The 11,756-nt window shown below is 35.6% G+C and overlaps 2 protein-coding genes and 1 long non-coding RNA gene across 5 annotated transcripts in view; 2 read left to right on the top strand and 1 right to left on the bottom strand.

The window, feature by feature from the left end:
- Nucleotides 1-2,130: 2,130 nt before the first annotated feature.
- Nucleotides 2,131-3,805, bottom strand: LOC128867456 (lysosomal aspartic protease). Of its 3 annotated transcripts, none has more exons than XM_054108659.1 (2): nt 3,706-3,805; nt 2,131-3,497 (listed from the first exon to the last, which is right to left on the bottom strand). In XM_054108659.1, exon 2 carries the CDS (start codon nt 3,482-3,484, stop codon nt 2,324-2,326), a length of 1,161 nt encoding a protein of 386 aa, XP_053964634.1. In that variant the 5' UTR covers nt 3,485-3,497; nt 3,706-3,805; the 3' UTR covers nt 2,131-2,323. The 3 variants fall into 3 exon arrangements, with proteins under 3 accessions (XP_053964634.1, XP_053964633.1, XP_053964635.1); XM_054108658.1 differs by lacking the exon at nt 3,706-3,805 and adding an exon at nt 3,604-3,699; XM_054108660.1 differs by lacking the exon at nt 3,706-3,805 and adding an exon at nt 3,662-3,681.
- A 1,738-nt stretch (nt 3,806-5,543) lies between these two features.
- On the top strand, nt 5,544-6,825 carry LOC128866932 (uncharacterized). The gene is made up of 5 exons (XR_008454971.1): nt 5,544-5,673; nt 5,857-5,969; nt 6,144-6,199; nt 6,392-6,580; nt 6,754-6,825. It is a non-coding gene; the product is annotated as an uncharacterized LOC128866932 (long non-coding RNA).
- Nucleotides 6,826-8,298: 1,473 nt separating this feature from the next.
- LOC128868432 (small RNA 2'-O-methyltransferase) overlaps nt 8,299-11,756 on the top strand; it is a 31,588-nt gene continuing 28,130 nt past the window's right edge. Inside the window, exons 1-2 of the mRNA XM_054110517.1 lie at nt 8,299-8,814; nt 8,889-8,966. Coding sequence (XP_053966492.1) covers nt 8,659-8,814; nt 8,889-8,966 — 234 coding nt within the window. The 5' untranslated portion in view covers nt 8,299-8,658. The remainder of the gene's footprint in view (nt 8,815-8,888; nt 8,967-11,756) is intronic.

The following is an 11,756-nucleotide window of genomic DNA, read 5'->3' as shown; positions in this document are numbered from 1 at the left end:
AAACGCCTTCAAGTCAAATATGAGAACAACAAATATTGCTCTGCTTCCGATCTATTGAAAATCTTTTACATTAGGTCCGCTCATGAAGCAAATAATTATTAATAAATAATAACAAACTATCAAAATTTTGGTGTTCATATATCCAAAAAACTTGCAAAGTAGGTGAAAGTGTGAGAGCAAAATGACATTTCATTTTGAGATGGAATTGCAAGTTTTTACTGAACACAATTAAAAATAAATATGAATGAAAATTTGCGAATTGCAATTGCTAATAGAATGTTCTTCATCTGACAGCGAAGATGAAATGGAACAAATTATGGTGGAGAAAGTAAAATCGTGCGATGCCGAGACTTATAACTTTGCATTTTATTTGCTTTATTTTTTTTTTAATTTAATACTAAAAAAAAATTATTTTTTATGATTTTTCTGTCAACAATTAATCAGCTGTTCGTAAAACTTGCAAATTGTTACTGGTTTTGCGTTCATGTGTTATCTATGGTTCATGTACTTTCTTTGATAGAGAGTAATTCTCTGAAAGCGAATTCTCGGAAATTAAGTTACTGGCAAGTAACTGGATAATATTTACATGAACAGACCTAAACATAGGTACACCTACCTGTGTTCATAATAAAAATAGCGCGACATATTGTAAACTTTCGACTATTTGCTTATATCTTTAAAAAAATATATAGCGTATACTACAACAAAAACCATGCAATACGTTTCAAACTTAAGGATATTTTCTAAAAATTATGCATATGCCAGTGACATTCTGCATTAAAGTGGTTTAAAGCGGCAAAGGGGAATAAATCCAAAAAACGTCAGCAAAAAGACATCGTCAAAAATCAACGCAAGTTTTTAGTCATTTCAAAATTGCACTTACACCAAAATTCAGTGGGTTATAAAACTGAATGGGGCCGCCGTAGCCCCGAATGGGTTGGTGCCTGACTACCATTCGGAATTCAGAGAGGACGTAGGTTCGAATCTCCGTGCATGAAACACTAAAATGAAAGAAAAACATTTTTCTAATAGCGGTCGCCCCTCGGCAGGTAATGGTTAACCTCCGAGTGTAATTCTGCCATGAAAAATGTCCTCATAAAAAAACCATTTGCCGTGCAGAGTTAGCTTAAAACTGTAGGTCCCTCCATTTGTGGAACAACATCAAGACGCGCAGCACAAGTTGGAGGAGGAGCTTGACTAAACACCTAAAAGAAGTGTACGCGCCAATTATTTTTTAATTTTTTTATTTATAAAGCTTTTTTCCCAGAAAGTCTAAAAATTCCAACCAAAAAATTTAAAATTTTTATGAAAATTTATTGAAATTGTTTAAATTTTAGACAAAAATGTCGGCTTTCATTAATATGGACGCTGCTATAGTAGGAACTGTATAACAAAAATTTAATAAAAGAAAAACAAATACTCGAAACTGTTATTATAAAGCCAGGTGTGCATGCCTGGCATAAATAAAAGTATAATTTGGAGCAAGGAGCTGCTTTCGGAAACTAATATTTTTAAATCTTGCCATATAACAAATTAATTATTTTCATTAAAAATTTCTGTAAAAATAAACTACAATGAAAGCTCTGGTTGGAGTGAATAGTTGTTTGTATAATTGCAAATTAGTTTATTAGTTGGCACTATTTATAAATGTATGTAAACATTTTTCTGAAAGTAAAGACCTGCGGGTGTAAAAGGTTATCATTTTTGCTATTCGGTATACCGCTGCAAATACGAAGCCATATAAAAACAAAAGTGTACGATCACATACACATGCGGGTGGAGGTACATATACGATGAAGAGGTACATATACGACGTTAATGTATTATTGTAGTGTGTTAACGGTCTCTGTACGATGCATGAATATACATACATACGTGCATGCATGCTTGTAAACAATAAGCAACAACACACAAATAAGCACCAACAATGTGCACGCGTATGTATGTGCATATAAATAAATTGTACGGGTATAACCCAATATAAAAAACGAGGTATTTCAATTTAATCTCTGTAAAAACATTTAGGAAAAAAAGAAAGCAAACGTTAATCTCCTTCACTTAGGTCAATTAGGCGCAATATTCGTTATCTTCATATAAGCAGAAAATATAAATGGAAAGAAACATTAAAAATGTGGTTTAATTTAATGTAGCACTTTTCTTTATTTAAAGTCTGAAAATACATTCAATGCGCACAACATTATCACTTTTAATATAACAGTTAAAATAGTGATTTACAATATTACATATGTATTTTTAATCAATTTGCTGTCTTCATATTATTCTCCCTCCTCTCAGACTGTGATTTTTTTTTATATTAATAAATTTACTTTGCTGTAGCAAAACCCACCCGATCATTGCCCATGTCGAATTCTGTATAGTACTTGCCGATAAATACATCACCCAAAATCCATAGTGGACCATTCGGTGGTGGTATATCCAGGCCCATAAAACCAGAGAGGCATATTGTTTTGCCCATTTGAGCAATACGCAATATATAGTCCTTGCCTTCCAATTCGAATGTTTTTCCACCCAATACAAATTTAATAACCGGCAATTTTGGTATCATATCGCACGAAACTATATACTGTCCGCCCATAATGGGAGTACCACCTATGGCTTGATTAATAGCTGTAGTTTCTGAGGTGGGTCCAGCAATTAAAGAGGTGCCTGTATCGGCAATCACTTGACAGCCTCCTTTGCAAAGTTGCAAATCGCCAACCGCAGCAGAGTCCATTTTAATTTGCCAATATGCTTTGCGTGTTACAGGCAGATAGGTGAAATCGCCAACATAATGATCTGGATCCGATCCACCGAAAATGATTTCACCACCTTCAGGAGCAGCTGGATCACGATTGAGGTAAAACGAAAATATTGGTGCTGGAATCAGACCCTGTTCGTACATATTGTAAAATGGTGGTTTAACACCATCCACAGATATCGAACTAAATGCCAAACCAAGAATACCATCGAATTTTGCTGCAACAAATACGAGACCAGGTTCACTCATAGCTTCAGCAAAAATTTGCTTTTTAATATCCAGTCCACCAATATTCACTGTGTCGGCTGACAAATAGCCCGAGAGGCTGCCAGAACCGTAATGTATGGCAAATTCGGTGCCATTCTTTTCGTATGTTTTCGATTTAGTTGCATCGTACTTGTTGTGCATGAGACAGGCGATGTTGGTTAAGTGGCATTTCTTTGAGGGCACCCAGAGGTTTGATGAGCCCGTATCAAAAACTACTTTGAAACTTTGCGGTGGACTTCCAATAGAAATTGGGCCATAATATTGCGCATCTAAATAATTGGATAGCGGCTCAGGTGCAACGCCATCATTCGCATATTTAATACGTAATTGTTGTAATTCCGTGCCGACATCGGAAAAATGGTGTCTAGCGGTTTTGATTTTCGTGAGGGGAACACGCAGCAATTCAGAATTAGAGCCACTAAGGACAGCGGCCACAATTAAAAGTATTTTAAACATCATATGCAATTCTGATCTAAAATATATACACAAAAATACTATAAATTAGTATGCAAGCTTAGAATGGTAATTCAATTATAAAAGTATAATATCCGAGATTATTAAATTCTTTGTCTACTAACCACAGTTAGCTGTTTATCTTTTTTTAAATATTGTATTTAAATGAAGTCAACAACGCACCCGGTTAAAAATAACTAATTCGAAAAATATTGTCAATTACAAACCTCTTGTGAAAAACTGATAATGACGAAGCAGCAGCGAACAAAGGCGATATACAAACAACAACACCAAATAAATTCAGCTGAGTAAGTTCAGTGTTGTATAAATGACGAAGTGTGACTCTGAAGCGCATATACGGTATAAGCAGCTACGTAGATCGGTATTCGTTATACGTTCCCACGACGGTTCTACGTAACCGGAACGACCCGGATTTATATCCGGTCAAGGACTGTCACTTCAGCAGCATTCCCAGCAATAGTTTTAAGATCCGATTACTGAAACTTTATTGTAATAAAATATACAACTTTTCCCCCTCTTTTTCTGCCTCTCTGTTACAACAACCAAAAGTTGACGTAAACTGACAAACACTCCAACATTTTGAAGTTATGATAATAAATCCACAAAATTAATCTACCCCTTCACATATGGCAGATTACCTGCAAAATTGACAATCAGCTGTCCATACTTGAATGGTTTTTCTTCATAGAAATTGCTTTGGTGGAATATTTTGGAGTTCTTGGTTTGTTTAATTATTATTAACGATATGCAGAAAAGACAAGGAGAAGAAGTTGCTAATTTAATTGCGCAATTGGCTGCTAATAGTAAACAGTTGGAGGAAATCCGTATGCAAAAAATTATGGCAGCAATGTACATGGGATATTCTATATTACATTTTATAATAAGTAAGAAGAGGGCAAACTTTTATGGACACACGCTTTGTTCTGTAAAATGAGTCCATAATTAATAATATTTAACAAACATTTTATTAGAATTATGTTACAGACCTGTTTTCTTTGCCCCCCTTCATTTCATTTAGTTTTTTTTTTTTATGTTTCTCCTTACATTCGTAATAATAATTATCGATAACACAGGGTTGTATGTCAAAAAGTATGGTTATTATCTAGGATTATTTTATAATCTCAGATTTTGAAAGAGAAATTTTGTGTGCGAAATCTCGCTTTTTAATTCCGGATTGGGAATTAAGCACGAAAGCACGAAAAATTGTGAACGTTTTGGGGAAGAAAAAATATTTTCTCCTTAATCCCGAATAATAATTGTTGTAATTGATCTTCTCTTGATAAACATTTTTTCACTTTGTGGTTCAACCGACTTAAGTTGATTCTTTATTAAAACCACTTAGGCATTGCCTAAAGCATTTTACCTGTCTCGATTAAGAGGATTGATGCGCCCATCTGTTTTGACTTTGAATGTAATAATTCACCTAGCAATCGAACAAAGCAAACCCGAAAGTTTTTATTGGGTTCGCCGTCTTGAGTTTTGAGAACTTGACGTCAGATTCAATATCAGCGCCCAAAAAAATATAAGAATAAATTTTCTCCAAACATATATCATTATTTCCAGAAAGTCACCGTTTTGAGTTTGCAATTTTGTCTCGTCTTCATTCAATCGCTATAAGGTGTGAGTGATAATACTCGCACGTAAATTTTGATATTTTACAATTTAATTTGAAATCTCTCACATTTTCTTTTAATTATTTGATATTTTTGTATATAGTGTCTCAATAACTGTATAACTATGTAAGCCATTTTAATTGTATTTCGCCCATTAATGACCTCACATATAGATGTCGCCGAACTAGTTTTGATTTCTGAAAGAGTTGGCATTACTGTTCGATAATACTCGCACATAAATTTTCATATTTTACAATTTAATGTGAAATCTCTCACATTTTCTTTTAATTATTTGATATATTTGTATTTAGTGTCTCAATAACTGTTTAACTATGTAAACCATTTTAATTGTATTTCACCCATTAATGACCTCACATATAGATGTCGCCGAACTAGTTTTGATTTCTGAAAAAGTTGGCATTACTGTTCGATAAAGGCTATCCACGAGGCACATTGGGCCATCTTTGGAAAATTTCGTTAGTGATTCGTTCATTCAATTTTAACTTTCTGTGGTGCAATGATGTACGCCTTGTCTTATATTAAACATAAAGGAAATAAAATGTAAGTACTAATAGGAAATTGTGGATACAAGTTTATTTAAATACCACTATTTGTGATGTTTATGAATACCGCCCCAGTCGGACAGAAAATGACGATTGGTTTTATTTTACTGATGTGTAGCATAAGTGAAAAATTTTTTTTATTTTTATTGAATGGGTCAATAAAAGCATATTCTTGTTTTAGCTTCACAGGATGACCTGAAAACAAACTTGAATAGAATTATCCAAGAAGTGGATTTTTCTGAGATGCACATAGCCGTAAGGAAGTAGTAGATCTGATTTAACGCTCGCAAAAAGGTAATTTTTGGAGAAAATATTGCATTTATGAAATGCTTTAAAATGATGTTTGTAATACCGCCCCAGTCGGATAAATTGTGACGATTGGTTAAAATTTGCTGATACTAGCTTTAGAAAAGTATGTAGTTACAATAGTTGTACTTTTTTTGATCTAGAGTATTTTTAAATTTTCAGATGCACTGATCTAACCACGTGGCTGCGTTCAAAGATGGCGTAAACGATTTGTCAAGGTTAGTTCACAATCATTTGTTTCGAAATACATACAGATGTTATACACGCGAACTTGAATATGATGATAATTAAAGTAGACAAGCATATAACCGAATTTTTTTATGTTGATTACTTTCGTCTGATCCTAAATTATATTTGAACTTTTTTCAAATACATTTATCAGTCATTAATGAGACCTATTTTGTATTTAGACAGATGACAACGAGGACAGCATTCCCATGGCAGTCAGTTCTAAGTTACCGGAATGACTCGGGGGGGGGGGGTTTTTCCCGCCCCAGTAAACTAGCGCTGTCTAGTAACCCGTCTATCAAAGCATTGAAATTAATTGGGTGGATGGAGAATATTTGTTGATCAGTCTTATCGTGAGATTATAAAATGAGGTAAGACTAAATTTCTCTTCAAACTACGATAATGCTATTGGCAATGATGATTCTTAGTTATCCCTGTCATAAAGACAAGCTTGATGATAAATGTGTGCTGACAAATAAATAGTATTCTACTAAAATTACAAGAAAGTCGAATGCAACTAACAGGTTTTTTTCTTTTGTTGCAGATGATTCTCGTGGCTATTGAAATAATAATGTAGTAAATTGTATTGTCAATAAAGCAGTTAATAAAATTAAAATTGTTTTTTACTTGTCGGAATAAGGTGAATAATTTTGCTCAAAGTGTTCATACATACATATTTCGTTGTGTGCTGTTTTTGAGCCGATTTGTAAGTGTAGGCACGCAAATATGGTAATACTTCTCGTTTAGATATCAATTAGCACGTGTTCAAACTACAATTTTGATTAACGTGAAGTAAGTTTGGAATTGTTCCTTGCTACTTATGTTGCTCCTTACATTTTCTATGTTGGAATAATAATTGATTTTATTTATAAATGCTGTAAGAAAATTATTTAAAGTATGTTTGTGAAGTCATAGCTGAATGGGCTTATTTTGACTAACTATTCAAAACTAAAAAAAACTATTAATTCAAAGACCAACTGCACTGAAAATAAAGTTTTATCGCATAAATGTTCTTTCAAACAGTTATGGTACTACCGGTGCGGTATAAGATCGTATTTGATGCGGTAACACTAAAAAGCGGAGCGCCCGAAATTGCTCCAGTACGGTATTAAGGCGAATTTATTAAAGATGGTGGCACTACACCAACAACAATATTTTGTACGTTTGATTGTCACGGCACAGTATTTGAAAAGGAGAAAACAAAAAACTAATTCGCCTTGTTTTATTCTATGCTGACACAAAGAACGTTAACGTTAACGTTCTCTGGCTGACAGCTACATGGACACAGCGAAAGAAAAAAAAACACATCAGCTGATTTACCAATATCACCTTGTACCCACTACGGTTTCATCAAAAAAATTATGCAGGGTTGCAAAACAAGATCAATAGGTTATAGGTTGGTAATTATTTTGATAAAAGTTAATAAATTTTTTAAAACAAAGAAAATTCTTTTATTTCTTACAATTCAAATTTAAGAATTTTGTGACCACGTCATGAAGCTCAGATGACGAGTTGACAAACGTTCCCACGACAGTCGATTCTACATTACCGGAACGGCCCGGGCTTATATTCGGTGAAGCACAGTCACTTCTGATGTGTGCTGATGGCTCAACAACAACTACGAATTGATAAAAGTGTTTCTAAGCAGATGCACTCTACAAATCACTCCAACCCAAGGCGAATTGAGTACCCTCTATCATCCTTGACTCAAACCGGGCCAATTCGTATCTATCCTAGGTTGTATTTTTTCATCAGCTGATTGGTGCTAAATTGTCAAGGTTCTTCCCCTCTTCCTTCAGCTGAAATTTGACAATAGGCTAGACGAGTCTACACAAGGTAGTTGCACTAGACAACCAACAACGTTTCATTCCTTAGAATGTGACAATAAGAGAAATAAGAGTGGTAGTACAATAGAATGGCTTTTCCGCCTTTTATCTTTGCGAGTATCCTAATGGTCAAAAAAAAAATAATAATAACTGCTGTACTGGTATCATCTCAATAATGATATAATACGAGATTGCGCCTTCCGAATTCGCTGCAACGAGAATATAGAAACAAAAGGAAGGATAATTACTTGTTTTTGCAGCGGAGGAGGAAGCGAAACCAATAGAAAGAAGCACAAGAAATTATAACACATATAGCTTCTTGCCGTGGCGTCATCCGCATAAAAACGCAAAAAATCGGATCTGCCGTATCTGCTTGATGATACCTTAAAAATAACAGCATTTTTTCTAAGTGAATGAAATATAAATTGTGAATGTCACTTTACCAGCGAACTAGAGCGAAATGCGGTGAAATCGGTACGAAAGAAGAACAAAGACCTACAAACATATGACTTCGCTTGCTGCTTCTCGTTCTTGTATATATGTAGTTAGCGGCATCGTAAACATACAATCATTTATAAACAAAGCGGCGAACTTTTGATTTTTCACCGGTAAAGTTATCAAAAATGTTTTCCTATAAATTGCCGGATGGAGGTCTGCGTACTTGTTGTTATATAAATGCCGAAGGTGGTATCAAGTTCGATCCTCCTGTGTATGAACAGCGTTACACTACAGCAGTTCGCATACTGGAAGACTCACGTTGGGGACAGAAATTTAAAAAAGTCAGTATTTAATTTAATTTTAGTTTTACTGGATTAATAATATAATACTCGTATATGTATATGGTATTATGTAGGTGGTGGATTTTGGATGTGCGGATATGCGTTTGTTGCCATTACTGAGACGTGTTAAGGGCATTGAGCATATCCTGGAGGTAAGTCAGTTCTTTCTAAATCTTAAATTAAAACTAAGAAGTGTCATTTACCATGGATCCCGAGAACTCATTCAAATGGGTAAAAAGATTGCATTTTCAAATTAAGCTTAGAGAAAGGAAGGTATTTTCTGAAAATTAAATCATATTATTCAATGCGTACTGCATTACGAAAGCGATCCATGCATTGATTTGGCTGATGCCAACAATAATAGAATGACGGTCGATGTGGCTCTCAGATAATTGACGCCCCACAACAAACAAGCCAGTACTTACTTAAGATATGATAAGGAGATTAACCTTCTTAAAAATAAAAAATGGGGAATTGTAATGAACTAATGGGATGTGACTGTCAAATAAACCTATTACTATGAGGTTTCTTGTTGTTGTTGTTGTAGCAAGTTATTAAAGTTTTATTACTATGGGATTTTTCCCCTGGTATGCTTCTGGAAATGGTTCACAGACGGAACAGGGAAGATAGGTTGTTAAATTTTGGACACTTGGAACTAAGATGGGCAGGCAAAAGCTGAAGCAATTGGCTCGTATGCACGGTATGTCACTTTCTAAGCGGCTAATGATTGTTCGAAATCCTGTTTAGTTGAGATTACCACTAGACAATAGAGAAAACATGCATAAAAGTACGTGTAATTCTATAATTTTAAAGTGGATAAGCAGTAGAATTTCATCGACTGAGTTTTTCATAAAGTTTTCGCTGAAAACACGACTCATCAAAGTAGATATTTTGCAGATAAAGATTTGCAATGAAAACCTTGATTGCCCGTAAAAATGTTTCAATGCACAAATACTCGTGTATATATTTTTTATATGAGTATACAAGTTCCAGTCACGTGGCAAAAAGGTTTCCTTATCAGTTTCGGTTTTTACCGTTATGTATATATATATTCGTATTTGCGTTTAAATTATAGCGAAGTGTTTCCTTCACTTTGATCTAAATATTATTTCCTTTACGAAAAATAAAATGTAAAAGATTTCAGCAACCCAAAGCACAAAATGCTATGTAAACCTATACAAAGTAAGTTAAATAAAAAATGTTAGGTAAATCGAAAATAATAAATTACATACTTTGCTCTTCTCGCAGCAAGCATATGAAGAATGTAAAAGCCGTTAGAGAACGACCACGAGCAACAAATAGTGACACTCACACAAGGTTTAGTAAGAGTGCTACAATAACGCGTGTGTTGATTGGTGCCGAGTATGCAAAAGGAAAAGACATTTTAAATAAGCTGTCAATGCGCCGAAATTTCATGGCGCGACGGAAGCAAAGTTGGGGTAGTTCATAAATGCAGTATTTCCGATTTTACAGTATTTCCGATGCTGCTGTACAGTCGGCAGCTTAGTTACATGGTTTCACCTATCTAACTTAAAATTAGGTCTTTTCCGCTGCCTCTCTACACTCTTACAACTGATAATAACGGCAGCCTACGTTCCCACAACAGTCTGTACTACGCTACCGGAACGACCCGGATTTATATCCGACCAACGACTCTCACTCCAACAGCATTCCGCGCCTATGTATGGGCAATGTTTACGCTGCTACAACAACAATGGTCAGTTCTATGCTACCGGAATGAAACATATTTATAACTAGCGAAGAGGGATTATCCCAACAGCATTCCAAAAAAATTATGGTGAATGTTTTATGCTCTCACAACAACAGCAAATCAAATATATTCGTATATAGGATCAAGGGCTATTGGTAAAGTATTCTTAGGGTGAAGTTTAGACAACTCATAACCCCCCCGCCAAAGGATAAACTGGTAAATAGGCTATTGCAGATTACAAAGTCATCATCAGTATGTATATATATATAAATATGGCGCGTACATCCTTTCTGGGTGTGCTTGGCCGAACTCCTCCTCCTCGTTTGTGGCGTGCGTCTTGATGTTGTTCCACGAATGAAGGGACCTACAGTTGCAAGTGGCCGACTCCGAACGGCAGATATTTTTTATGAGAACTTTTTCATGGCAGAAATATACTTAGAGGTTTGCCATTGCCTGCCGAGGGGCGACCGCTATTAGAAAAAAGTTATTCTTCATTTTGGTGTTTCACCGAGATTCGAACCTACCAACCATTCGGCTACGGCGGGCGCTGGACAGTATATAGACAGACGCTAAATGACATTCATGGGGAGACACTACACTTACCACCTACCAAAACTCCTGACACCCGAATGCTATTATCGGAGGCCAACTACCATCTATTGCAGATAAAGCGCTTCAGCTACCCCGAGATACCCGTTTAACTTTGGAACAATTACGTTCTGGATACTGTAGCAGACTAAACTTCTACCTGTCCAGAATCGACCCCGACATACCCAACATATGTCCAACATGTGAAGGCACTCCACACCTTTCCACATGCCCCATCAAACCTACTCACCTAACACCCTTCTCCCTCTGGAGCCAACCTGCCGAAACAGCACGTTTCCTGGACCTACCGTTAGATGAGCTAGACGAAGACAACCGGTAACTACAATAGATTGCAGTGACAGGGTTTAGTAGGCTGCTACAACAACAATAACATCATTTATGAGACCTTTCAGGACGTAAGATTCCCACGGCAGCCGGTTCTACGTTACCGGAATGACTCGGGTTTTCCCCGACCAAGGACTGCCGTCCCAGTAAACTAGCCCTGCCTAGTGTACCATACCCCACAGGGGTTAGTAAGCTGCTGCAACAACAGCATTTATGAGACTTTTCAGGTTGTGAGATTGTGAGAGAGACGTAGGTATTAAATTCAAAATATTAGATAAATTATCGGAATTAGCCCATA

Source organism: Anastrepha ludens, chromosome 6 (genome assembly GCF_028408465.1).
Source record: "Anastrepha ludens isolate Willacy chromosome 6, idAnaLude1.1, whole genome shotgun sequence".
Classification (NCBI taxonomy): Eukaryota; Metazoa; Arthropoda; class Insecta; order Diptera; family Tephritidae; genus Anastrepha; species Anastrepha ludens.
This window is presented reverse-complemented; position numbering and strand designations above follow the sequence as displayed.

What these genes read in the sequence shown, in the direction of transcription:
- LOC128867456 (XM_054108659.1), bottom strand. Translation starts at nt 3,484, where the DNA reads ATGATGTTTAAAATACTTTTAATTGTGGCCGCTGTCCTTAGTGGCTCT.